Below are 27886 nucleotides of genomic sequence, written 5' to 3'. Positions count from 1 at the left end.
TGATCCTTCTGCCTCAGCCTCCCGGGTAGCTGGGACTACAGGCATGCGCCACCATGCCCGGCTAATTTTTTATATATATATCAGTTGGCCAATTAATTTCTTTCTATTTATAGTAGAGACGGGGTCTCGCTCTTGCTCAGGCTGGTTTTGAACTCCTGACCTTGAGCAATCCGCCCGCCTCGGCCTCCCAAGAGCTAGGATTACAGGCGTGAGCCACAGTGCCCGGCCTTAATGGTGCTTAATGTGGACTTCTGAGCCCTAAATTTTGATAGCTCTAAATTGAACATTAGGGAGTCCCAGTATGTGGGAATCACAAGGAAAGTTCTTGCAAAGTGAAGATCGGACTCCTAAATGCTTTTGATAGCATTGGTCTGCAAACACTTAGAAATCAGTGTAGGATCTTAGCATTTCTGAGCTGTCTGACCCCAAACTGAATAGCCTATGTTTAGGGTCAGAAATGAGTTAAGTAAATGTTAGGGAAAATACCGCCAACAACAAACCAGCACAAAATTAATGGACCCTGTTGCTTTTTTCTAGGATAACCAGCAATGGGTGGAGTTAGGCTATGGAAACTTCCAGGCTCTGTCCTCTGCTTGAGCCCCGGGCAGGATTGGCCCCATTGGGGCCTTGTGAGGCATTTCCCTGTTGCAGTTCTTGCCTCTAGCATCCGCTACTGGAAAGGTGGCTTTTTTGGTGTGGTGGGAAATACCTGTGGCTTAACCTTTGACTTGAATCTGCTTCATTTAACTTCAGTAAATAATGGAGCCAGTTGATCTTTTTTTTTTTGAGACAGAGTCTTGCTCTGTTAACTCAGGCTAGAGTACAGTGGCATGATCACTGATCACAGCTCACTGCAACCTCAAACTCCTGGGCTAAAGTGATCCTCCTGCCTCAGCCTTCCATGTAGCTAAGACTACAAGTGTGTACCACCACACTTGGCTGGCTAATTTTTTTGTAGAGATGCGGTCTTGTTATGTTGCTTAGGCTGGCCTCAAATTCCTGGCCTCAAGCAATCCTTGTGGGATTACAGGTGTTAGCCACTGTGCCTGGCACAAGTTTTTCTTGTCACCTATGGTCTTGTCTGAATCTGTTTTTTAATAGAACTAAAGGGTTGTTCCAAAGTGTAACGTTGGTACTGCAAAATGCAAGCATTAGCTGTCCTTGAACTGAAGAATACAAGGTTTTTTACCCAGTTTTTGCCATTTTAGCTTTTAAGTAACAGCTTTCAGGTAAGAAAGTACAAAACCTAATGGGGGCTGGGCACGGTGGCTCACGCCTGTAATCCTAACACTCTGGGAGGCCGAGGCGGGCGGATTGCTCGAGGTCAGGAGTTCGAAACCAGCCTGAGTAAGAGCGAGACCCCTTCTCTACTAGAAATAGAAATTAATTGGCCAACTAATATATGTAGAAAAAATTAGCCGGGCATGGTGGTGCATGCTTGTCATCCCAGCTACTCAGCAGGCTGAGGCAGGAGTATAACTTGAGCCCAGGAGTTTGAGGTTGCTGTGAGTGAGGCTGATGCCCTGGCACTCACTCTAGCCTGGGCAACAAAGCAAGACTGTCTCAAAAAAAAAAAAAAAAAAAAAACCTAATGGGGATGAGCATTGAATTTTGGTTTTTAGGATAATAGGCCAAGCCCAAGTCTTTTTTTGTCCACTGTATTAGAAGGTAGCTAATAACCTAGGTTTGTTGAACAATGTTCTCTCATATGCAAGGAAGAAAGGCTGACTGGAAATTAGGACCCAATTTTATTGGAAAGGGAGAAAAAGTACATGCATAGTAAAAACAATTAGAAGCTATATGCCAAAATGTATTCTTAACTCTGGGAGTTAAAATTAGAATATTTTAATTTTCTTTGGACTTTTCTGTGTTTTCTTAACATCCTATAATCTTTGCAGTCAGAAGAAAAAGTAATACTAGGGTGGGTGTGCAGTGGCTTACACCTGTGATCCCAGTACAGGAGTATCTCTTTAAGCTAAGAGTTTGAGGCTAGCCTGGGCAACATAGTGAGACCCTGTCTCTAAAAAAAAAAAAAAATAAGTCAATAACCATCCTAGCTGGCTGAGCCAGGAGGGTCACTTGAGCTAAGTCTGAGGTTATGGTGAGCTTCAATCACTCCAGCCTGGATGACAGCGAGACCCTGTCTCTTAAACAGCAATGCTTAAAAGGCAAAAGCAATCACCTGAAAGCTGTTAAGCCCAGTCACCCAATAGACACGTTCATCTGAGAGCAGACTAGACTAGTAGCATCCAGTGGCGACATCCAGCCCTAGTTTGGATTTCTGCCTTCAGGACCCTCTCCTGTCTGACAGCTCCAGACTCCCATCCTGCAGGTGACAGTCTTGGGTCCCCTAATTCAGTGGACAAAGCCAAAAGGCCACCTGGGTAAATGGTATACCAGGCACACAACTTGGAGTCAGGTAGACCGGGTTCGAGTGATGACATTGCCAGTGACTTGCTGAGTGAGGAGTTCACTTAACCTCGGTCTCAAGTTTCCTCATTTGTGAACTTGGAAGCTGGACCAGAAAGAACTAGAAGACCTGATTCTAGAGAATTACTAGATTTAAGCAAAAAAAAAAATACAGGATGCTGGTGGCTCACACCTGTAATCCTAACACTCTAGGAGGCCGAGGCGGGAGGATTGCTCGAGGTCAGGAGTTCGAAACCAGCCTGAGCAAGAGCGAGACCCCGTCTCTACTAGAAATAGAAAGAAATTAATTGGCCAACTAATATATATAGAAAAAATTAGCTGGGCATGGTGACGCATACCTGTAGTCCCAGCCACGCGGAAGGCTGAGGCAGAAGGATCGCTTGAGCCCAGGAGTTTGAGGTTGCTGTGAGCTAGGCTGACGCCAGGGCACTCTCTCTAGCCTGGGCAATAAAGCAAGACTGTCTCAAAAAAAAAAAAAATACAGGATGCCCAAATTTGAATTTCAGATGAATAATGAATGTTCTTTAGTATTGCATGGTCTATATTTAAACTAAAAAATATTTGTTGTATGTAAAATTCAAATTTAACTGGGTGACCCCCATTTTATTTTACCCTAGTCATCTCCAGCATCCCACTCTCAGGACAATGTTTCTCATCCCGTGACTAGTGAGCCCACACAGTTCACCCACATTTAACCACAGGTCGAAATCCTTGGGACCCAAGATGCCCACTGAAGGGCATCAGGAACGGTCCCCTCCCCCCAAACCCCTGACTCTGATCCCTGCTGTGTGAGCAGGAGGTGGCTCAGGGCAGAGCTTGGGATCTTGCTCTCTCGGCTCAGCAGCCATCACCTTGGGAGAGCACTTGAGGCTCTATGCATGTGCTGGCTTAGCAGGGTCTGGAGTGCCCACTGTGTGACCTTGGGCAGATCGCTCAGGTGAGCTGAGGCCAGCACTGGGCATAGAAAAGTGCTCAGTTCAAGGCAGGCAGGGACTGTCCCGACTGAGAACTGTCGGGAGCTGGCAGAGCTTTTGTGGGGCCCTGACATTGTATGTTTGAAGTATGGGCAGGGCTGGGGCCCCTCAGCAGAGACGGGAAGGTGCAGGGGTGGAGGGTGACACACCAGGGCCCGGGAGGAGCACTCACCTGAAGCTGCTCCCATCCAAAGGTCTGGCACACAACTGGTCACATGACTGACCCACAAACAAATAACTTTAATTTTTTTTTTTCTTTTGAGCAGGAGCAGGGCCTTGAGGGCCTCTGCCCCAGCCCCAAGCCACATTTATGATATAACCCATCATAGCTGGATTTAAAAAATACACAAAAATATATATAATATACATTATAAAACCTAGGTGGGGTCTGGAGGTGGCCTGAGCGATATGCAAACTGTGAGGACCGTCAGGAAGTTCCGGCAGGACCAGGGCTGAGGAAGGGAAGGGCACAGTACTTCATATGAAACTCACAGATACCCAGGGCCCTGCTGTGTAGGCCTGGCTGGCCCCAGGGGTGCAGGGGAGTGGCTGCTCCAGGACAGGGAGCCTGAGGTGGGGCAGACAGAAGGGGGCAGTGCCCACCAAGGGCCTGTCAAATATCAAAGCTGCCTGCTAGCCCTCCTCCCCTGGTCTCTGGCATGCTGGGGGGCTGGGACTGCATCTTCCTCTCCCTGGCCCTCACCCTGTTTCTCAGCCTGGACCTGCCTCTGGAGGGTGCTGGGTGCTCGAGCACCTCACCTGGGCCAGGGCAGCTTGGAGGGGTGCCTGGAGGCTCTGGGGGCCAATGGCTGGCCTGCGGGCTGATAGGGGTGCTAACAGGCACCTTGTAGCTGCTGCACCCCCCTCTTCCTGCCTGTTTAGAAACAGGTGCTCCCCCGTGCGAGGCCTCTGGGACAACGTGCTGTGTCCAGGCCCCCAAGGAGGCCCCACTCCTCACTCCCACGCAGAGCCCCTCCCCCACCCTGTGGCCAGCCCCTGCTGCAGGGAGGTAGCGTGAACCTGGGCTCCGGGGACAGGCAGCCCTGGACAAGAACTCCAGCTCTGCCCACCCCTCTGCGGGTGCCTCAACTTCTGGGAGTCTCAGCGCTCCATCTGAAACACGGAGGCCCACGCCTGCTCTGTACGCTCTGAGGACGGCACGAGCCGTGCAAGGAGCCTTGGCACCAGGCCTGGCACATCAAGGTGCAAAGAAGTGGGGCCCTCTCTTTCCTCAGCCGAAACCCGACCTGACCCTCGCCTTCCCCGGGGCCTTTGCACGTGGACTCCTCCGTCTCTGTTCTACCCTCCCCTGCCCATCACACTGCCCTGGGGGCAGTGGCCACACCTGCCGGAGCCTGAAGGTGTCCTCCGTCCCTGCCTCTCTGAGGTCACTCGAGGCTGGGCAGAGCTGGCGATGGCGCGTCAGCGCCTCAGGCAGGCTGCCCCGCTGCCCAGCTCTCTCTTCTCCCACAATTAAAGCGCAGAACAGTGGCAGGGAGCGTGTGTGCTGGGGGGTGGGGAGGCCTCCTGGGTCCTGGGCCTAAGGCCTGGCAGGTGGATGAGTCCTCAGTCCTGGTCCTCTGGGGGTGCCAGGCAGGTATGCGGAGGAGATGGTTGTCCTGCATCCTTGTGGGAGTCAGAGGGCACCCTAGTCTTTGACGAGCTTGTAGACATGGTGCTGGGCCCCGTGCTCGCTGGTGGAGACTTCGAAGACAAAAGCAATGACAAGCAATGTCTCCTGGGAGTCCCGGCTTGTGACCACCTGGGAGATGGGTAGGAAGATTCAGGAGGTCAGGCACAACAGGGCCACCGGGCAGGGTCCAAGCAGACCCTTCTCCTTCCTGGTCTCCGTTTTCTTGTCTGAGTAATGGGTCTGGCTACCCTACTATGAGGCCCCTGGCCTCTGGCCCTCCGAGGACCCCCACACCCCTGCTGCCCCCACACCTGCAGGATGGTGAAGTTCTCCAGGACGCTGTTCATCATGTACTTCTCGGGCAGGTGCTTCAGCTTGTGGATGAAGTTGATCATGTACTCGCACATGGGCGAGCGGTGGATCCGGTACACGAAGCGCCCGTTCTCCAGCCTGGCGTACTCCGTCTGCGCACAGCCCAGGGACAGACAGTGCGTCACGTGGTCTGTGCGCTCCCGGCCCCACCACGCCAGCCAGCCACCACTCACCTCCACCTTCTCCACCACCTGCTTGCCAAAGGAGCACACCTTGGTGGAGACACTGATGGTCATGCTGTCGGCGGAGCTGTACTGGGAGCTGACCCCGTAGAAGGCCCCGGGGCCCTCCTGGATGGTGCTGTTGAGGTCGGCCTGGGGGTGGGGTGGGGTCAGGTGCTGGCGGAGGCCAGAGGGAGGCTTCCCGCCACGCCACATGGGCGTCCCGCCCAGGGCCCGCCTCGGGCCCTCTGCCACGGCCGGCCGCAGGGAGGCAGCGGTGTCAGGGGGCGGCTCACCCAGAACTTGACGAGGAAGAAGGCGTTCGGGGGCCCCTTCTCATAGAGCTCTTTCAGACCCCCCTTCTTCTCGGGGAACTTGTCGTAGATCTGGCGCACGTCCACGGCCTCCAGGGGCGGGTCTGAGAAGGCGGGGTTGGTCTGGCCGATGTGCACGAACAGGTGTTTGCTGTACTGTGGGGCGGCGCAGGCAAGGTCAGGGGAGCACTGGTGACAGAGCTGCCCTGTGGCTTCTCAGACGGGCCAGACCCGACCCCAGGACCCTGAGCTGTGGTCCTGCCTCGCCCAGCCAGCCTCGCCACGACTGTGCAAAGCCTCAGCCCACCCCCAAGCACGTTACCGTGTCGGGGTCTCGCTGCACCTCCATGAAGGCCGAGTACTCGAGGAGCCGCAGCCGGGAGGAGGCGATGGTGCGGTCCTGCCACACGGGCGCAGAGGCAGCGGCGGGGGGCAGCGGGGCCAGGGGCTCGTAACCTGGGAGGGGGGATAGAGCCTCGTCCGCATGGGCTCGGGCACACACAGTGCCCCTTTGAGGGGGACATGGATTGGATTTTGACTCCCCTACTGGGTGTCTTTGTACAGTACACAACCTGCACAACTCTACGCGGCAGTCCTAGTAGTACACACAAAGGACATTTTTCTTAGTAATGTGTTTTTTATTTTTTTTTTGAGACAGAGTCTCGCTTGTTGCCCAGGCTATAGTGAGTGCCGTGGCGTCAGCCTAGCTCACAGCAACCTCAATCTCCTGGGCTCAAGCAATCCTTCTGCCTCAGCCTCCCGAGGAACTGGGACTACAGGCAGGTGCCACCATGCCTGGCTAATTTTTATATATATATATTAGTTGGCCAATTAATTTCTTTCTATTATAGTAGAGACGGGGTCTCGCTCTTGCTCAGGCTGGTTTCGAACTCTTGACCTTGAGCAATCTGCCTGCCTCGGCTTCCCAGAGTGCTAGGATTACAGGCGTGAGCCACCGCGCCCGGCCAGTAATGTGTTTTTAAACACAAAACACAGAAGCAAAAAGAGGAAATAATAATTACCCAGAATCCTACCACCTGGAGAGCGTAAAGCCCGGTTAGGATTCTGGTGTCTCTCCTTACAGGGAGTATTCTATCTTTGAGATGCATGTAAACGTAGTAGTCTGGGTGTTTAGGTGTGCATAACCTATGGCTTTGTGCTAGAGTTCCAAAAGCAACACTGTGCAAGGTAAGGAGATACTTCTCGCCTGTCCCAATCCCCTACAGATGCCACCCCGTCCCCCTGAGACACAGCTGGGCCCGGCTCTCCAGAGCAGAGGTGCAGGTGCCAGGCAGGGTGGTGGTGGCAGCAGCCTCCCTCGGGGGACTTACTGCCGAGCGTCACTTACTGCCGAGCGTCGGCGGCAGGGGCGGCTGGATGGGGTAGGCTGGCTGTGCAAAGGGCTTGATGCTGCAGACGGGAGCACAGGCTGGTTAGAGGGTCACCCCCTCCCCACCTTCCACCTGGCCCAGCCCCCACCCAGGACCCCCACTGAAAGCCACCTAGCCTTTCTCTCCAGGCTCGGAAACACACGCTGGCAAGCTGACTCATACTCTTCCACTTTTAACTTTCATGAACACACACTGCGTCTCACACTAACGTGCACACTGAATGCATTTCAACCCCCCCAAATGTGTTTGCTAAGCTGCAGGCGTGCCTTACAGTGAAAGCTGTCTTGGGATTGAAGAAACCAAGCACACCCCGTTCCCGACTCCTAACCGAGTGGCTGGCTCGGAGATTACCGGGGCGAAGACTAAGTGCGGGCGCCGGTGGCGAGTGGGCTGGGACCGCACACACAGAGGGGCCACGGGCCCCAGGCTCCACTGCCGCTCGGCGGCCGGCGGCCGACAGTTCTGAGCTACGACTTTGCTCAGCGTCTGCTGGAACGCAGAGGGAGGGCAGCCCGGCGTGGCTGCAGGAGGGCGTGGAGGACGGCCGCAGTACTCACTCCTGAGAAGGTCCAGGCTGCTGTCCCAGGAGAGCGGGGCTGCTCCAGAACTGCGGGGTTGGGACAAAGAGAGGGGCCCCTCAGTCCCCATGACCCACTAAAGCCCGTCCCTCACAGCATGCACACCCAGCCTGCCCCCGCACCCCGCCCCGTACCCGGGAGGAAGAGGAGAAGACGGCTTGGGGCAGGGGGGAGGGCGGGCTGAACTTGTTCTGCAGGACGCTGGCGGACACGATCTGGGCGGAGGACATGGACGCCATGCTCTGGAGGGCTTTGTCCTTGGAGACCTGGTCCTGGGGAGTGGGGCCGAGTGAGGCCTGGGCCAGGGACAAGGCGTGGGCTTGCCTTGGGGTCCCTCCCAGGCCCTCCCTCCCTGCCCCCCCCACGGCCTCGGGTCCCGGGGAGTCCAGGTCTGATGTATGGTCTCAGGAGAGTCTCTGCCCCTCTCTGGTCTCAGCCTCCTCGGTGCACATCACCTCTGACCACGCCCGCAGTAAGAAATAATTTCATTCCATAGCCCAGTGTACACTGGTATTTCCTCTTATGGTATGTCATACGCACTCATATTTTCCATTCTATAACATTTCATCAGTGGCTCTCACAGTACGGTCCATGGACCAACAGCACTAGCGTCACCTGAAAGCATTTGGAAATGTATGTTTTCAGGCCTGGAGTGGTGGCTCACACCTGTAATCCTAGCGGTTGGGGAGGCCAAGGTAGGAGGATGGCTTGAGGCCAGGAGTTCAAGACCAACCTGAGAAACATAGTAGGATCTCATCTCTACTAAAAATAAAATTTTAAAAAGTAGCCGGGCATGGTAGCACATGCCTGTAGTCCCAGCTACTTGGAGGCTGAGGCAGGAGGATTGCTTGAGCCCAGAAGTTTGAGGTTGCTGTGAGCTGGGCTGATGCCCGGGCTAGAGTACCATGGTGTCAGCCTAGCATCTACCTGTCCCCCAATATGTTTTATTCTTTCTTAGTAATAAAACCCATGGGGCTAGGTGTGGTGGCTCATGCCTGTAATCCTAGCACTCTGGGAGGGCCAGGTGGGAGGATCACTTGAGCCCAGGAGTTGGAGGTTGCTGTGAGCTATGATGACACCACTGCACTCTACCCAGGGTGACAGAGTGAAACCCTGTCTATAAATAAATAAATAAGAAATGTAAATTTTCAGGCTCTGGACCTAAGGAATCAGAAACTCTGAGGGGGGACCAGGAATTTATTTTGACAATCCCTTCAGGTGACTCTGATGCACACTAAAGTTTGAGAACCACTGTATTTCATTTTTTGAAAATGCTGCTTACAAACCTATGTTTGTAATCTGTAATTTGAAAATCCTGCATCAAATGTTCAGGGCTATTAAAAGGATCTGTTCTGTAAGATTTGGATTCAGTCAAAAGGCCGCCCTCAAGGATCCAGAAGGCCACACGTGGCCCAAGGCCGCAGGCTACCCCCCCCCCACGCCCGGGCGGGCAGCGCTACTCACCAGGTTCATGGCCTGCAAAGGAAAGCGGGAGGGTGGTTAGAAGAGACGTGAGGGACATGTGGGCGGGGGGGGGGGGGGGACGCATCTCCGCCCACCTCCACCCAGCGCCCACCTGGCGTTAGCTCCGAGGGGCCCAAGGAGGCTGCTTAGAGGCAGCCCTGGACCCTCCCCGTCCCCCCAGAGGGGTGCTGGCCAGGTGGGGCAAACCTGGAAGGGGGAGGGAGCGTGTGGAGGAACGAGCCGGCACCCGGGCCTGTGGGTGTCTGCAGGAGGTCTGGGGCAGGCCCGAGGCTCAGCCCGCTGTGCGGCTGTGGCAGGAGACGAGCACAGCCCACACGGGGCTTGGCGAGGGCCCAGGTCACGCCCCACACACTGACATCCTCGGCTGCAGAGCAGCCAGGCCTGTGAGGAATTGCCATGCCCACCCTTTAGCCCCTCCAGCCCGTACCGCCCAGTGCCTCCTCCCTGCCCACCTGACGTCTCCATGCGGTTAGTAAGCAGCAGTCAGGAGGAAGGAGAAAAGGAAACACGGAGAAAAGGAGAGGTGGGCCTCAGTGGCCCCAGACGGTCTCTCTCTTCCTCACTGTAGGGCTGGCTACCCCCGGGCTCCAGTTCGGTCTCCAGGGGCCGTGGCCCTGTGTACCTGACGTGGCCCCTGGCTTCCTGCTGCCACTTGTGTCTCTGAGACCCTCACAGCTTCTCTGCCCCTCCCTGCCCTGGCTGGGGCCAGAGAGTAGCCACAGGCCCGGGCCCGTGAGGGCGCTGGGCAGGGCCAGGCCAGGTGGCAGGGGCCCATACCTTCAGCTTGGACTGAATCTCCCGAGATTTCCGCCTGGCTAGAACCTGCAAGTGGCTAGAGACCTGTGGGGGAGAGAGGAAGAGAAGAGAAGAGAGAGCGGAGGAGATGCCAGAGCAGAGCTGCAGCCAGAAAGGAGGCACAGTGGGCCGGAGGAACGGCCGAGGCGGGGCCTGAGCTGCCGTGGACAGTGGTGGAGGCCGTGGGTAAGGGGCCTGGGAGGAAGTGGAGGCCCCGTTCCGGCACCCGACGTACCTTGATGCCAACCTGGTACTCGCGCACCTTCTTCCGAGCTAGAACCTGTATGTGGCTGGACACCTAGGGGCCGCCCCAAGTCCCGCCGGAGAGGAAAACACAGACAGTGAGGAGGCACAGCCACCGGGTGGCCACGGATAAATGAGCATCCCAGCCCTCATCTCTGGGGGACCAAATGTAAATGGGGGGAACCTTGGGGCCCCTGTGTGCAGACATTTCTCGGCACTGCCAATTCTGCTCTCTTCTTGGCCTTGTGTTGCTCAAGAGCCTACAGTGGCTTCCAGGGCTGCCATGTATGGTTGTATAGGTTGTTCACTGTACAAGAGTATCTGGCCTAGAGGGCACCAGTGAGGACTGAAATCCAGCCCAGGTCCTGCTGGCCAAGCCCTGGTACAAGGCTGTCCTAACCCAAAGGAAGGTGTTTGTCCCCTCCCCAAAAGGAGTGACTTCTTCCTCACCTGTGACCTCAGAGACATCTTTTACTAACTGGCACCACAGGGGCTAGCAATGCTCTGTTGGCCTTTAAATTCCAGAAGAAGGCCACATCCTTGACCCAAGATCTCTCCCTGAACCACTGCCTAGGTCCTCCTGCCAACTCCAAGAACCCCACCCTATAACACTAGGCCTGGTGCTTTTCTTTTATTGACTTATTTATTTATCATATTTTAACAATTTTATTTGTTCATGGAATCACCAACTGAGCCCTGGCGCCTTTCCTGCTCTGCTTCTGCAGCTTCCTGCCCCAACACATCTTCCTTCTCCTTGGACTAATGTATGCCAACATCTATATGTACACAGTAGGTGCCCTTAATTGCACTCCTTCTCCCTGAAGCCCCTGCGGGCAAACCTAGCTAATGGCTGTCCACGTGTGCCTGCCTGGGCTGTGTGCCCGGGTCGCACAGCAGACCCTCGACATGGTCACGGGTCCGACCCTGATCCTTGGAGCAGCCAAACGCCGCTGTTCCTCCGGGCAACTGCGGCCTCGCACCTGCAGGGCCGGCACCGGCTGCGGGCGAGCCGTTTGTGCCCCCGCAAAGGGGCAGTTTCTTTTTCTTTTTAATCACAGCCTGGGAGCTATCGTGTACGTGACGCTGGGCAGCCCCTGACACCACTTGGTTAGAACCTAGGGGGGTGCCCCTCTCGCTGCCTCACCCTGCCCGGGAATCAGACACGTCCAGCAAAATTACCCACCACTCCGAGCTAGGACACAGTAACGCCCGTTTACGGAGCACAGGCACTATCGTTGTCAGCACGCCATGCATCCACTCACCTGATCTTTACTGCAAAGCTAGGAAGTAGGCACTATTTTAATGTCCCTGACTTATAGTTGATCAAACCAAAAACAGAGAGGTTAAGGAACTTATCCAAGGTCACACAGCTGGATGCTAGAGCCAGGATTTGAATTAGGTCTGACTTCAGAGCCCACCTGCTTCATCACCAAGCTACGCTACCACGATTTTGCCTGGACCCTTGGCACAGAGGCCCACCCCAAAACGGTCAACTCTGTGATGGCTGAAAGTCACATGGAACTTCTGTCAACATGTGGAGGCACTGTACTTGCTATCAATTGCTATTGCTGTGTGTATCTATAAAAAACCAAAACCGCATTTCTTTGCCAGAAGTATTTTTTTTTTTTTTTTTGAGATAAGAGTCTCACTCTGTTGCCCAGGCTAGAGTGAGTGCCATGGCGTCAGCCTAGCTCACAGCAACCTCAAACTCCTGGGCTCAAGTGATCCTGCTGCCTCAGCCTCCCGAGTAGCTGGGACTACAGGCATGTGCCACCATGCCTGGCTAATTTTTTCTATATATATTAGTTGGCCAATTAATTTCTATTTATAGTAGAGATGGGGTCTCACTCTTGCTCAGGCTGGTTTTGAATTCCTGACCTCAAGCAATCCGCCTGCCTGGGCCTCCCAGAGTGCTAGGATTACAGGCGTGTGTCACCATGCTGGCTAATTTTATAAATAGATTTTTAGTTGTCCAGCTAATTTTTTCCTATTTTTAGTAGAGAAGGGGTCTCCCTCTTGCTCAGGCTGGTCACGCCTGCTAGGATTGCAGGCGTGAGCCACTGTGCCTGGCCCAGCTCACAATTAGTAGTCCCAGCTACTCGGGAGGCTGAGGCAGGAGGATCGCTTGAGCCCAGGAGATTGAGGTTGCTGTGAGCTACGCAGATGCCACGGCACTCTAGCCCAGGTGACAGAGCAAGACTGTCTCAAAAAAAAAAAAAAAAGATTCTGAGCCTGTCAACAGCTGGTCTGTAAAAGCTCACTGTCCACACGGCCTTGTCAGGGGCCAACGGCAGCAGGAGTGACGGTGGACGTGGGACCAAGGCTGGGACCTGCCACCGCTGCTGCCCCGGCCTCGGTCCAACGTGACCACGCTCAGTGATCCCGGCCCCCTCCCACAGTGGCAAACAGGTGCCCGCGAACACATCCTCTGGGAGAGCATGACTTGAGGGGAGCTCCCCTGCGAGCCCAGGACGGCTTTCGGTTTACAGCGATGACAGTGACAACCAGGGCGGCAAATTCCGCCGCACTACTCTGTGCGAAGCATGTCACCAACTCAGTGGCCTGGGAACCACGCAGGGGTGAACTGCCTGCCGCTACCTGCCCGCACGGCTCTCTCCTGCACACGCCACCTGGCAGCTGAGACCTAGAGGTAGTTACTGAGCTTGCCTGTGCCTCAGTTTCCTCATCAGTAAAAGGGAGACAGTGACCGTGCCTACCTTATAAAGTCGCTGAGAGGACTAAGTGCATTAACACGAAGTAACAAGCTCAGCAGGGGTGTAGGACGGTCATTACTCACATGTCCGCCTTCCTCAGGCTGGAGGGGGGACCGGGCCTGGTCTGTGCCGGCTAACCCCTTCCCACTGTATTTATTTATTTATTTATTTTTGAGACAGAGTCTCGCTTTGTTGCCCAGGCTAGAGTGAGTGCCGTGGTGTCAGCCTAGCTCACAGCAACCTCAAACTCCTGGGCTCAAGTGATCCTCCTGCCTCAGCCGCCCGAGTAGCTGGGACTACAGGCATGCGCCACCATGCTCGGCTAATTTTTTCTATATATATTAGTTGGCCAATTAATTTCTTTCTATTTCTAGTAGAGACGGGGTCTCGCTCTTGCTCAGGCTGGTTTCGAACTCCTGACCTCGAGCAATCCGCCCGCCTCAGCCTCCCAGAGAGCTAGGATTACAGGCGTGAGCCACCACGCCCGGCCCCTTCCCACTTTAAATGCCTCCCAAGTGCCACCTCCTCTGGGACGCCTTCCGGGTCTGGGGGGACGCTTGTCCCACCGTGCCCTGCACACACTGCTCTCTCAGACCACGTGGCTCCCTGCTGCCAGGGCAGGGACCACATGAGGGCGGGAGCCCCAGCAGCCCGTGGGCTTGGCCGTGGTCCCTGAAGCACAGGCCATGGGCAGGGTGTCGGGCGGTCAGAGAGAACGGAGGGGCCACCTCCCCACCAACAGCGGGAAGAGTGAAGGGACCTGTGAGAAGCTGCCGGGAGGGTGGGGGCGTGACGGGACAAGGAGGGAGGCAGCTGGGCGGGGCAGCTCCCAGGAGGGGCAGGGCAGAGGGGCCGGCACAAACCGTCTCTCTACCTGTTTTCTCGTCCGAGTCTTCCCCGTCCTCAGTTTAATGTAGCGGGCGATCAACTCGTTGCGACCTACATCGGGCGAGGGAACAAATGAGGCCTGGCAAAGGGTGGAGCTGGAGGCGGGAGACCCCTGACCCTCTCGGGAAGCCAGCGGGGCCCCTCCCTAGAATGTGGATCCCGTCCCACCCACTTCGCTCCAAGTCCCCCTGTCCTGGCACGGCACCCTGCCACTCCAGCCCCCAGGGACGCTCCCCGTGTCACCAGCCCCAAAGCTCGGAGAGCGTGTACTCGGGGTGTGTGTGGGTGAGATGGTGGACGTCTCACACGTCCCCGCATAGTCTGGACTGGGCTCCTGTCCCAGCTCTGTCCTTGCCACGGGGAGACCCTGCACAAGTCCCTTCCTTCTCCGGCGAAGGCAGACCATGAAGGACTGACGGCCTCCAGTGTGGCCCCTAGACTGTGTCAGGATGCGTCACTGAGCGCGCTACCGTGTCCCTGTGTCCGTCACTCTATGTCACCGGTGACCAGTGTTGCTCCTGCCCCGTGAGACCTTGCCAGCCTTGGGTGGGGGCTCTGCTCCGCACCGCGGCCCCGCTGAGGGCCCAGAGGCTGGCCAGGGTCCAAGGGAGGGCACCGTCACGCGTCAGCATCCTCGGGGTGCACACCTCTGCCCCCAGACCAGGCCCTCTGCCCCCCAACCCCATGGCCTCCCCAGACCGGCCAAATTCTCCAAATTCCTCTCCGATGACAGAACCGGCCCCACTGCTCCTCCCCCACCCCCACCCCCACCCCGCCCTGGCTAAAAATACCCCGCGGGGCTGCCCCAGCCTGGGGAGGCAGCAGTGGGGGCAGATGGCCCCCGCCCCGCGGAGGCGCCCTGGAACATGTGCCTGTCCCCATAGTGGGGCTCTGGGGCCCAAGGCGGGAGTGGCAGAGGGGTGGGGCCCAGGGACACAGGCAGCCCCTACTGCTTCCCACCCTGGGCGCTGGCGGGAGCCTGCCTCGCTCGGCCAGGGCCACCAGGGAGGCCTGGGGGGAGCCGAGTTAGCGTCTCAGGGCTGGACACGAGGGGACGTCCCCTCTGGAGGTGGGCAAGAGGGCAGAGAGAGGCCAGGGACCCGGTAGAGGCTGAGGAGGGGTGTGAGGAAGGCAGGTGTCTCCACCTCCCCGCCCTCTTCCCACTGTCACAGAGCGAGCTCCCCTACGCTGGAGGGACCTGCGTGGGTCCCTCGCCCCGGCCGCGGCCCCGGGCCTCCTCGCACATCCTGCAGGGAGGGACCCTATCCAGGCCTGCCTGGAGCACCCCGGACTGACCCAGTTTCCTGGGCCCACTGAGTCAGCCCGAAACCTCCATGCCCGCGCAGGGGAGAGGGCGCGGGCGCAGAGGTGTGGGCTGGCTGGGGGGCGGGCCAGGCGTGTTTGCGAGGAGGAGGCCGTGGAGGATCCAGACACACAGGCTTGCACGCCCAGACTCGCCGCGGGCTGGCGGCCTCGGGACTTCGCCAAACCGGTTGTGTGAGGGGCAGGGAGCGGGAGTGGCGGGAGGCGGGGCGGTCCAGTGTCTCGGGCCCGCGCGCACGCACCGTACATCTTGCCCTCGTCCGACAGGATGATCTTGCGCCGGCCGCAGGGCGGGTAGATGGCCAGGGCCTCCTGGAAGCTCTGCTCGATGTCCGGGCTCCACACGCCCTCCGCATCGTTGTCCAGCCCCTTGTCCAGGCCCTCGGGCCCATCCTCCCGGGCCTCCCCGGGGCTGCTGCTGGCGGTCCAGCTGTTGGACGCTATGGTGCTGGTTGCTCTGGGCTCTGGGCCCGAGCCCGCTGGGCACCGGGAGCCTGGGGGCAGATGCAGCAGGGTCAGGCCCAAGGTCCTCCCCACCACAGCACTCTCCACCCCCAGCAGCCCCACCCCAGGGGCAGGTGCTCCAGGTGGGACGGAGGCCACAGGGGTTAAGCTGATTCAGAGCTGTGTGACCTCGGCTGAGCTCCTTCACCTCTCTGAGCCTCGCTCCTATAAAACGAGGAAGGGTGTCCCTGAGCTTGTGGGCTAAAACTTAAATTAGATCATGACAAGGTACCAACCACACGCCTGGCTCATGACAGAGGAGATCAACGACAACACTAATGACGCTTTACACGGACACAGCACTTTTGTGGAGAAAGAGCATTTTCATATTCTTTCAGCCTCACAAAACTACTGTGGGAAGGCAAGGAGTGATGCCCATTACCCAGAGAGGGAAACTGAGGCTCACAAGGCCATGCAGCTGCGGAGGCATCGGGACGACAGAGTGGAGCAGGGGTGGGGTCTCACTCTCTCAGTCCCCCTCCTGGAGTCCAGACCCCTGGCCTCACCTCGGCCCTGGCCTCACCTCAGCCCTGGCCTCACCTCGGCCCTGGCCTCACCTCAGCCCTGGCCTCAGCCCGGCACAGCACCCCCTGCTGAGCACGCTGGGGGATGGGGAGGGCCGCGGACCCAGGAAGGCCACGGCCTCCCTGTTGGCAAACGGCCTCCCTGTCCGCAAATGGAGAGCCAGACGCTGCCAGGGAGCCTAAACTCGGGGCAGGACCTGCCCAGCGAATCACAAGAAGGGAGCGGGTGGGGAAGCCGCCGAGAAGGTGCCCGGCCCACCCGCCGCACCACCCCACTTCCTGTTCCCGCGCCTCCCGGCCCACACAGCCCGTACACCACCCACGCGCGGCCCTGGCCTGGCCCACATCGCCGGGCCAGGGCTCTGCACGCGGAGTGCCCGCACTCGCCGGGCTGGGCTAACCGCCCAAACGGCCCGTGGCCCGCGGCAGCCCAAGCGCCCGCAGCCCCTGCAGCCCAGTGTATGAGCACGCCAGGTGCCGGCCCACAGCCACACCCTGGGACCCCACTCTGAGCAGTGGCAGGTGGGGGGCAGGGAAGAGAGGTGGGGCCCCTGGCGGGAATTCCAGGTCCTGCCCGTGGGTGAGGTGGGCTTCTCCCTGAGGAGCCGCCTGTTTGTGAGGGCCTGAATGTCAGATAGATCTGTAAGTTACTACTTAGAACAATACTTGTCATATGCCAGGGACTACTCTGGGATTTTACCACATTGACTCATTTAATCCTCACAATAACCCTATGGGGTAGATACTAGTTTATTCCTATTTCACAGGAATCAAAGAAACAGAGAGGTGAAGCAACTTGCCCAAGGGCACACAGCAAGTAAGTGCTAGATCTGGGTTCTGAACCCAAGTAATCTAGCTTAAGTCTCATAAACTGGTGGGGCAGGGGTGGGGGCTGAGAAACCCCACCCCTGGGAGACAGAAAGGAGGCCCAGCTGCCATAGCAACTGCCCTGAGCCCGCCCATGGGGCCTAGAACAGGGGGTGTCCCTCAGCCCAAGTAGCTGGAGCAATTTTAAGGAGCCTCACGCTGCTGTACAGCCTGGACTGTGAAGCCTCCAAGACCACCAGGCATCTCTCTCCCATGGCCTGTGGGCAGCCGGGCACGGACAGGAAGCTGTACCTGAGAGTCAGAGGGGCCAGAACCCCACCCCCAGCCTGTCCCTCACCCCAGGAAACCTCGTCTGTAGTTGGGACACGGGGCTGACACTGCCATGGGGCTCTGGGGGGCTGTAAGGAGCTAAGACCCCTCCCAACGGAGTCCCCAGCCCACTCCCACCAGACCCTCCAGAGGCCTCCCTCAGAGCGGCAGGGGCCCAGCGCATGGGGGCCCTGGCAGCCCAGACTTCCAAAGCAACTTCCCTGCCTCCCCCAAGTCTCTGCCCGCCTCCCCTCATCCAGGCTGTGCCCCCCCTTGTTGGGGTGATGTCAGCCCCGCCCCGCCCCCCGCGGGAGTACTGTGGCCAAATATGGCGAACACAGCAGCAGGCCTGGGAGCTGGGACAGACTGGGGGGGCGGGGCGGGCAGCCCCTGGCTGGGACCGCTGGCAGCTGGGGAGGGGGAAGGGAGCCTGGGGGCGGCCCAAAGGACGCGTCAAGGATAGAATGGGACCACCGTCCCTCCTCTCTGCTGGCAACTAGGCACACTCAAGACTCACTTTCTAGGAACACTCCTGGGGCCCAGGTGCCAGGCACACAGGGCCACAGGTGGCACCCCACGCACAGCCATGCACGGGAGCACACGGGTGCAGGGGTGCCGTGCGGGCACTCGGTCGGCAGCCACGTGAGAATCTTTGCACCCAGCCAGCCAAGACGCACTGTTGCAGGCGGGCGCCAGGCTGCGGCTGGGCTGGGGTCTCAGTCGGGCGGCAGCAGGGGGCCTGAGCGCTGCTCCCCAGAGTCCCTGCTGTGGGTGAGGACAGAGACCGCCATGTGCTGCCCTCCTCTCCCTAGACCCCCAAACCACTGGGCCCCAGCGCAGGGTGACAGAGGGGGCCACGGCTCCCTGGACTAGGCCAAATGACTGAAGCTAATGTGACCCTAGGCCTGGTGGGGGGTGGCCAGAACAGAGCGCAGGGCCCCTGGGGGGCAGCCCTGTGTCTGGGTGTCTGGAGCCTCTGCCTTGCTGGGCTGTGCCACCAAGAAAGGGAGGGGAGCCGGAGGAGTGGGGCTTGAGACAGGTGGGGGGATGTGAGGCGAGCCTGGGCCTGGGGTACAGAGCGTGGGAGAAGGACCTAGAGAGACAGGCAAGAGCAGGGGTCCTCGAACTTTTTAAACGGGGCCAGTTCACTGTCCCTCAGACCACTGGAGGGCCGGACTATAGTTTTAAAAAAACTTCCTATGCATACTGCACATACCTTATTTTGAAGTAAAAAGACAAACGGGCAAAAACACCCGCATGTGGCCCGCGGGCCGTAGTCTGAGGACGCCTGGGCAAGAGATACAGGGGAGCCCCAGAGGGTGAGGGACAAAAAGACCAGCCCAGCAGGAGTCAGACAGGAGACAGGGGAGTGAAGGAGGGAACGAGGAGGAGAAATGTGGAGACAGACAGCAGGCGGGGGCTGGAGACGGCCAGGCCCAAGGACAGACAGACAGCTGGCGGGTGGGGAGGACAGTGATCACAACCCACAAAGACCTAGCGAGACGGAGACACGCCACAGGGGTGGGGGGCCAAGAAACTCAGACGTGGACGGGCAGCGTGGGAGGCACAAGCCAGGAGAGAGAAAGACAGGGACAAGGACAGAGACCCCGAGGCCGGGCAGACCAGAGAGAGGCAGTGTTGAGGGAGGCCACACAGAGCCATGTCAAGGACAGCCCAGCGCTGTCCCAGGGGCACCCACCCTCCACCTCCTCACAGAATACCTTCCCGGAGCCCCTGCAGGGCGGGCTGGGGGCTCACACTGCTCTTTGCCTCGTGCCTTTCCTTTTCCCTCTCCAGGCCCTCCGCCCCTGGGTGGGGGCAGGAAGGGGCGCTGGGAGGCTGGGTGAGCAGGCTGGGGGCCCTGGGGGAGATAAGGGGCACCTTGCTGCCCACTCCCCACCCTGGGGCCAGACCTGCCGGAAGAACTGGCTGGACAGCTCCAGGATCCAGGCCAGAGCGGGCCCTGCAGTCCCCAAGCCCCAGGCCCTGCAGCCTCCAGACCACCCGCCCCGCAGGCCCCGCAGCTCCTCCAGGCCCCGCAGCTCCTCTCTGTGGCCGGGGAGGGCCGGCCTGGGGCGTGGCAGCCCTGCCCTGGCAGGGCCCGGACAAGGCCACAGTGCAGGTGGGCACCCTCACTCTCACCCCTCCCCCTGCACTCGCCCCACTGGGAGGACAACTGAGCTGGAACCTTACTGGCTCTAGCAGCCAGCAGCTGCCCACCCTTGCAAGGACCCCGGCCCCCAAAGCGCTCTCATTCGGAGTGAGAACATCACTCAAAGTGACGAAGATCAGTGAAATCAGCAGTTTCCTCCCAAATCTCTGCCCTCAAACCTAGGCTGGCTGATGGGCCAGGGGGCTGAGGTTGGGGAGGGCAGCTGAGGAGGGCTGAGGGAGCCTCCCACCCCCTCTGCCTGGTCCTCCCTCCTCCCCCGAGGGCCAGCTGTTCTCCAGCTGCCAGAGGCTCCCACCCTAGAAGTGGCCATGCTCTGGCTCTGGCTGGGACCGAGTGGGGAGAGGGTAGGTATGGCATCTGCCTCTCCCACCTCCAGCCCAAGGACCCTCGAGGGACCCTGCCAAGTGGCCACTCCCTGCCAGGCTGGGGAGGGAGCACCCTCCTCCCTGGAGCAGGGTCTCGATTTTTACAGGAGGAAGCAATTTGCAGAGCCCACAGGAGGGAGGAGGGGCCCTTCCCTTCGCCCCATTAATGTGCTTCCAATTTGGGAATCAAGACTCTGCCCCTCCTCCTCCACTACTTGGGGCAGGGGCTTTCTCAGGGAGCAGTGGGGGAAGGGACAGCCCCCAGGCCTCCTTCTGCAGAGCTCTGCTACCATGCCCCCTCCCCAAGCAGTGCAGGGTGTAGGAGGGTAGGGACTCAGAGCCCCCCAGCCCCCAGCGCTCCCTTTACCCGCTCTCAGACTGTCCTTCTCACCTTGTCCCACTCCCAGGTACCTAGTGGGGCAACTCGGTGACTGGGTTGCACAGTTCTTAATGAACATGCGAGGCCCCTTGCACCCTGTGTCACCCACTGAACTGCCACCAGCCACTTGGTCTATCTCCCCAGGAGTCAGTGTCCTCTGTGAACATGCAGGTGTCCTCTGTGCGGTGTCCCTCCTGCTCCCAGTCTCACACAGCCACTGCCCTGCGCGTGCACCGTGCACTGCTACTCGCTCCTCTCTCCTTTGTGTGTTTGTTTTATTTACAGTACTTCCAGGCGCTGTTTTATTCTTTCTGGTTTTTAAAAAATTTTACCGTGGTAAAATACACATACCATAAAACTTACCGCTTTAGCCATTTTTAACAGTACAATTGAGTGGCATTAAGTACATTCCTTCTTCCTGTTTTTATCAGTGTCTTTTTTTTGAAACAGAGTCTTGGCACTCTGGGAGGCCGAGGCCAGAGGATCACTTGAGCTGAGGAGTTTGAGACCAGCCTAAGCAAGAGCCAGACCACCCCACCCCACCCACACCCGTCTCTACTAAAAATAGAAAAAAAAATTAGATGGGTAACTAAAAATAGAAACAAAAAATTAGCCGGGCACGGTGGTACGCACCTGCAGTCCCAGCTACTCGGGAGGCTGAGGCAGGAGGATCGCTTGAGCCCAGGAGTTTGAGGTTGCTGTGAGTTAGGCTGACGCCACTCTAGCTCGGGCAACAGAGTGAGTCTCTGTCTAAATTTAAAAAAAGAAAAGAAAGAAATAGAGTGCAGTGGTGTCATCATAGCTCACTGCAACCTCCAACTCCTGGGCTCAAGTGATCCTCCTGTCTCAACCTCCCGAGAAGCTGGGACTACAGACATGTGCCACAACTGATTAATTTTTCTACTTTTAGTAGAGACTAATTTTTTTGTTTTTGGTAGAGACAGCGTCTCACTCAGGCTCAGGCTGGTCTCGAACTCCTGAGCTCAAGCGATCCGCCCACCTCGGCCTCCCAGAGTGCTGGGATTACAGGCGTGAGCCGCCGGCCAGCCTTATCAGGATCATGTGCATGGTCTTCCACACACGTGCCATGTGCACCAGGGGCACAGCCCCAAGCGCGTCCCACATGGCATCCGCCACCCATCTGCACAGCCGCCGAGGGTGTCGCCATGCGGCCAGCCCTGAACAAGCCAGACCGTGCCCTCCCAGGGCGCCAGGCACACTCACAGCCCAGTGCCCTCCCAGGGCGCCAGGCACACTCACAGCCCAGTGTCCTCCCAGGGCAGGCACACTCACAGCTCAGTGCCCTCCCAGGGCTCCAGGCACACTCACAGCCCAGTGCCCTCCCAGGGCGCCAGGCACACTCACAGCCCAGTGCCCTCCCAGGGCGCCAGGCACACTCACAGCCCAGTGCCCTCCCAGGGCGCCAGGCACACTCACAGCCCAGTGCCCTCCCAGGCAGGCACACTCACAGCCCAGTGCCCTCCCAGGCAGGCACACTCACAGCCCAGTGCCCTCCCAGGCAGGCACACTCACAGCCCAGTGCCCTCCCAGGCAGGCACACTCACAGCCCAGTGCCCTCCCAGGCAGGCACACTCACAGCCCAGTGCCCTCCCAGGGCGCCAGGCACACTCACAGCCCAGTGCCCTCCCAGGGCTCCAGGCACACTCACAGCCCAGTGCCCTCCCAGGCAGGCACACTCACAGCCCAGTGCCCTCCCAGGCAGGCACACTCGCAGCCCAGTGCCCTCCCAGGGCTCCAGGCACACTCACAGCCCAGTGCCCTCCCAGGGCGCCAGGCACACTCACAGCCCAGTGCCCTCCCAGGGCGCCAGGCATACTCACAGCCCAGTGCCCTCCCAGGCAGGCACACTCACAGCCCAGTGCCCTCCCAGGGTGCCAGGCACACTCACAGCCCAGTGCCCTCCCAGGGCGCCAGGCACACTCACAGCCCAGTGCCCTCCCAGGCAGGCACACTCACAGCCCAGTGCCCTCCCAGGGCGCCAGGCACACTCACAGCCCAGTGCCCTCCCAGGGCGGCGTCTGGGGTCAGGGCCACGCACACGCGGCGTCGCTTGCTGGAACTGCTTCCCCCGCACCCGGTGATGCCCACGTGGCTCACCGCCGGCGCCACACTGCCCCAGAGGGGACCGCATCTGTGTGCTTAGACGCGGTGTCAGCGCAGCCACGCGAAGGCAGACCTGCGGCGTCACCCGCGCTGCCGCAGAGGGGACCGCATGTGTGTGCTCAGACGCAGTGTCACGCGCAGCCACGCGAAGGCAGACCTGCGGCGTCACACACACTGCCGCAGAGGGGACCGCATGTGTGCTCAGACGCGGTGTCAGCGCAGCCACGCGAAGGCAGACCTGCGGCGTCACCCGCGCTGCCGCAGAGGGGACCGCATGTGTGCTCAGACGCGGTGTCAGCGCAGCCACGCGAAGGCAGACCTGCGGCGTCACCCGCGCTGCCGCAGAGGGGACCGCATGTGTGCTCAGACGCGGTGTCAGCGCAGCCACGCGAAGGCAGACCTGCGGCGTCACCCGCGCTGCCGCAGAGGGGACCGAATGTGTGTGCTCAGACGCGGTGTCAGCGCAGCCACGCGAAGGCAGACCTGCGGCGTCACCCGCGCTGCCGCAGAGGGGACCGAATGTGTGTGCTCAGACGCGGTGTCAGCGCAGCCATGCGAAGGCAGACCTGCGGCGTCACCCGCGCTGCCGCAGAGGGGACCGCATGTGTGCTCAGACGCGGTGTCAGCGCAGCCACGCGAAGGCAGACCTGCGGCGTCACCCGCGCTGCCGCAGAGGGGACCGCATGTGTGCTCAGACGCGGTGTCAGCGCAGCCACGCGAAGGCAGACCTGCGGCGTCACCCGCGCTGCCGCAGAGGGGACCGAATGTGTGTGCTCAGACGCGGTGTCAGCGCAGCCACGCGAAGGCAGACCTGCGGCGTCACCCGCGCTGCCGCAGAGGGGACCGCATGTGTGCTCAGACGCGGTGTCAGCGCAGCCACGCGAAGGCAGACCTGCGGCGTCACCCGCGCTGCCGCAGAGGGGACCGAATGTGTGTGCTCAGACGCGGTGTCAGCGCAGCCACGCGAAGGCAGACCTGCGGCGTCACCCGCGCTGCCGCAGAGGGGACCGAATGTGTGTGCTCAGACGCGGTGTCAGCGCAGCCACGCGAAGGCAGACCTGCGGCGTCACCCGCGCTGCCGCAGAGGGGACCGCATGTGTGCTCAGACGCGGTGTCAGTGCAGCCACGCGAAGGCAGACCTGCGGCGTCACACACACTGGGTCACAGCACACAGCGTCAAGGGCGGCCACACCCCAGCATCCTACGCCACACAAAACGTCACCCATTCTGCTTCCCACACGCACGCTCAGACAGCATCGCGCATCAGTGTCCCTCACACTCGTGCAGAGTGAGCATCCGCGCCGCACCCAGCGTCACGCACACGCACACGCAGTCCAGCCAACGGTTTCCTTCACAGACTCGTCCAGGGCGGCGGCCACGCTCGCACGGGAGCGTCACCCACACACGCGTGCAGCAGCACAGCACGGCGCGGTTTCTCTCATGGACACGCACACGCGGGCGTCGCAGAGTCAGCTCCTCTCATACGCGTGCCCCGCCCCGCACAGCTGTGTGACCCCGCTTCTCTCCCGAGCCCTGCCCGCACACGTCTCGGCCACACAGCACGCCCTGCTCGCCCTTCTCCCATGCATGGAGTCACACACGGTTGCACTCTCATTTCCTTCTATCACTTCCTGTCCTGTGGGCCTGGCAGGGAGCACAGGAAACAATCAGCACTCTAGGAAACCCCAGGGCTGTGCTTGCGGATCTGCAGGGTATGGAATTCTCTGGCCCTGCCTCCCGCCCCCTGCCGTGCGGTGCGGTGCGGTGCAGTGCGGGTGCGGGAAGACAGGCAGGGCCCTGGCTCCTTCCGTGTCCTCCCTCCGGGGTCCTCCCTGGGGGCGGCAGCCCTTCCTGCAGCAGCCCTCAGCTGCCACAACACCAGGAGGGCAGGGGTGGGGCAGGGCCAAGTGTGATCGCTGACCCCCCCCCAGCTCTGACAGAGAAGCTCCTGCCATGGCCCAGGTTGCCCAGAGGTCCATGGAGACCCCGATGCTCAACGTCACCCCTGGGACCCCCAGCTTCTGCAGCCCCCACGGTGGAAGAGAAAGCTGGACCTCCTCGCCACCTCCATAGAAACTGCAGCCTCTGGACCCACCATGGCTCCCTTCTCCGCTCTCCCTGCTGTGAACTGGCCCCTGCTTCCCTCCCGTCCTGAGTGGGGCGGTGGGCCGCGCTTGCAGCTTCTTCCCAAGCAGCTTTCACACCGAGCCCTGGGGGCCCCCACAGGGGTGTGGGAGTAGGACAAAAGATGAGGCTATCCAAGTGGCCTCAGAACACACACCCCACCCAGCACTGCCAGACCCCACGGCCGCTCCGAAGGGCAAGATCCCCCAGCTTGACTGGGCTCCCTGTCCTTTGACACCTGCTGCCTGCAACCTTTCGGCCCTGCTCACCTGGTTTAGCTACTCCTCAGTCCCTGGTTTGTCCCTGCCTTCTTCCTTGGACCACTGGTCACCCACCCACCTCCAGACCCAGGTTTAGGTTCCACAATGGGGTGAGAAGGAAAGCATACTGGAAGACAGAGACCAAGAGGAGTTCAGACAAAGGGGACCTGAGAATTCATTTATTCCAAGCACGGAAACCGAGGCCCAAAGGGGCCTGCCAAGATGGTATAACTGGTTAAAGGTCCAGTTGGACCAGATCCCTAATTTCTTTTTCTTTCTGAGACAGAGTCTCACTCTGTTGCACAGGCTAGAGTGCCATGGCATCAGCCTAGCTCACAGCAACCTCAAACTTCTGGGCTCAAGCGATCCTTCTGCCTCAGCCTCCCGAGTAGCTGGGACTACAGGCGCGCACCACCATGCCCAGCTAATTTTTTCTATATATTTTTAGTTAGCCAATTAATTTCTTTCTATTTTTTTAGTAGAGACAGGGTCTCGCTCTTGCTCTGGCAGGTCTCCAACTCCTGACCTCAAGCGATCCTCCGGCCCTGACCTCAAGCGATCCTCCAGCCTCGGCCTCCCAGAGTGCTAGGATTACAGGCGTGAGCCACCCCACCGGTTGACCTCTGCTGTTGAGATTATCTCCTCCTGACTTACTATTTCTCCGATTGGCAGGATGTACCAGGCCTGCAACCTGAGGGCGAGGGTGGGCTGGCTCAGGACACTTACTTGCTGCTCCCTCCTGGCAACCTCTGACCAGTCTAGGAAGCCATTCCCCAGCCCAATGCACTATTAGCATTCATTAGGGTTCCCTCCCTGGAGGGGTGGGGGAAGGCCCAAGAGCTTGAGGCTCCTACTGGCTCCAGCCTCTCCCTGAGGAGGGGCATCCAGGGCCCCTAAAGTCACCCTAACAGCCAGCTCAGTCCTGCATGATACATCTGTCCAGTCCATACCTCGGGGTGAGCAGGGCCCCAGAAGACCACAGAACCACATCCTTTGCGGGGTGCCCCTAGGGGAGAGGGTCTTGGGAAGGGGACTACAGGAGTCTGGAAAAGGGAGTACTTTCTTCTCTCCTTGCCCCCAGCACCTGGATAAAGGAGATGTCCTAGCCCCCAGCACTGGGTGGAACATGTGTACACAGAACCAGCCTCTGGAGACCAGACAGACAGAGCTACCATGGGCATCAGCCCCTCCGAGCTGTGTCCAGTCCCCACCTCCATCCCTGTTCTCCTGGGCTACAAGTCCAGGCCTGACCCAGTCCTGCCCCTATCTGGAGAGAGGGAAGATACCCCCTGGGAAGCCCTCCCCCAAGGCCTCATTCCCTCTGGCCCTGAAAGAATCTCTCAGCCCCAATCAAGGCCCCTCTCCAGGAAAGGTGACACAGGGGGGTCTCAATGACACTGCCCCAGGGCCTGGCTAGGCTGGAAAACAGACCCAGAATGGCACCCCTGGTCCTCCCTTCCCAGGCAGGAATAAAGGGCCTGACAGACAATGGAGGGGACGGGGACGGGGGTGTGAAGGGGTGGACCAGGCAGCCAGCCTTAAACCCTTTAAAGGCCCTGATTAACTGTGGTGAAGAAAAGGCCCCAAATCCAGTCCCCTCCAGGCCGGGCTCCTAGAGCTCAGAATTGACTCCGAACCCGGACCCCGACGCAGGCAGCCGAACAGGGGAGCTCGAGCCCCTGCCTCTCAGGGGACCCACGCCAGGGCGCGCGGCTCTGCTCCCAGCACCCTCCACAACCCGGCGCAGCGGCGGCACCGCGCGCAGAGCCGGCCTGGGCGCCGGGAGGCCGGGCCGAGGCCTGTGTGGAGCCGGGGCCGGGCGGGCTCCGGAGAGCGCGAGCCCGAGTCCAAAGGGCGGCGGGGCCCGGGACTGGGCGCCCCGGATACCAGCTCCCCGTGGCAGGCCCTCCGGACCCCGCGGCCCAGGTCCCCTCCCCGCCACCCCAAGTGCGGACGGCGGGACGGGCGACGGCACGGGGGACACAGTATCCCGGCTTCCTCGCCTCCCGACCGCCGCGTCCCCGCCGCGGGGGGGTGGGGTGGGGGCGGAGCTTCCCGGAGTTTCCCCCCTTCTCTCTGAACTTCCCGGCACCCAGATCCGGGGCTCCGGCTCCGGCTGGACAATAGCTCGGGGACCCAGCCCCCCTCGAGCGTTGCCTCCCCATCCAGAACCGACCAACCAACCACCTCTCCCGGCAGGGCCTCCTCCCGGCGGCCGCCCGGCTTACCTGGTCCGAGCTCGGGGGGGCGCTCCGGCCGGGCCGCTGCGCCGGGCCCGACGGAGCCGAGAGGGGCCGGGAAGGGGGGTCGTGGGGAGGGGGCCGGCCGGAATGTGCGGAATGAGCCGGGCTGGAGCGGGAGGCGCCGGGCGCGGAGGAGGGAGCGAGCGGGACGGAAAGTTTGTGTTGAGGAGCCGGGCAGGGGGTGGGGGCTGCGGGAAGGAGGGGCGGGGCGCGCAGGGGGCGGGCTCTGGCCGCGAGGGTGGGGCCGCCCCCGGCCGGCGCTCGCGCTGCCCACCCGCCTCGGGGCGCGGGGCCGCCCCGGCCTGCCGGCCCCTGCGCGCCCTCCCCTGCCCGCCGGTGCGACGCTGCGGCCTCCCCCTGCGCGCCAGGCCTTGCCCCCTGCCCAGGACCCGGCCGAAACTTGGGGCTCCGGCCCGGGGTGGGGCTGAGGGCGGGGCTGCCGCCTCGGGGGCAGGGCTCCCGTCGGGGCCGGGGCCGGGTGCCGCGTCACGCGGAGCCCGGCGGAGCCGGAGCGCACGGGCCTCGGGGCTCGCTACCCCTCACCCCTGCCCCGCGCCGCCGAGGCGGGGCGCCCCTCCCGCCCGCGAGACCGCCCCCGCTCCCGCGGCCCCAGACCCGGCTCCGCCCTGGCGGCTGCGCCCGCCCTGCCCGGACCCGGTTTGGCTGGTTCTCCCCGAGTGGTTTGTTTCTCGAATTTCCCCCTTTCTCCCTCTTCCTGGACCTCCGGGGCCCGGGCCCGCGGGGGCGTCTGG

The 27886-nt window shown here is 60.2% G+C and overlaps 1 protein-coding gene across 1 annotated transcript; it reads right to left on the bottom strand.

Annotated features, from left to right (window-relative positions):
• Positions 1-3624: 3624 nt before the first annotated feature.
• On the bottom strand, positions 3625-27510 carry TEAD3 (TEA domain transcription factor 3). Its single transcript, XM_076003412.1, has 13 exons — positions 27120-27510; positions 15544-15795; positions 13965-14029; positions 10369-10431; positions 9318-9329; positions 7988-8125; positions 7833-7882; positions 7233-7294; positions 6207-6340; positions 5867-6040; positions 5583-5723; positions 5349-5501; positions 3625-5166 (listed from the first exon to the last, which is right to left on the bottom strand). Exons 2-13 carry the CDS (start codon positions 15548-15550, stop codon positions 5053-5055), a joined length of 1113 nt encoding a protein of 370 aa, XP_075859527.1. The 5' UTR covers positions 15551-15795; positions 27120-27510; the 3' UTR covers positions 3625-5052.
• Positions 27511-27886: the final 376 nt, after the last annotated feature.

Source organism: Microcebus murinus, chromosome 5, assembly GCF_040939455.1.
Source record: "Microcebus murinus isolate Inina chromosome 5, M.murinus_Inina_mat1.0, whole genome shotgun sequence".
In the NCBI taxonomy this organism is placed as follows: domain Eukaryota; kingdom Metazoa; phylum Chordata; class Mammalia; order Primates; family Cheirogaleidae; genus Microcebus; species Microcebus murinus.
The sequence above is the reverse complement of the archived record's forward strand: the minus strand, read 5'-3'. Positions and strand labels throughout refer to the sequence as shown.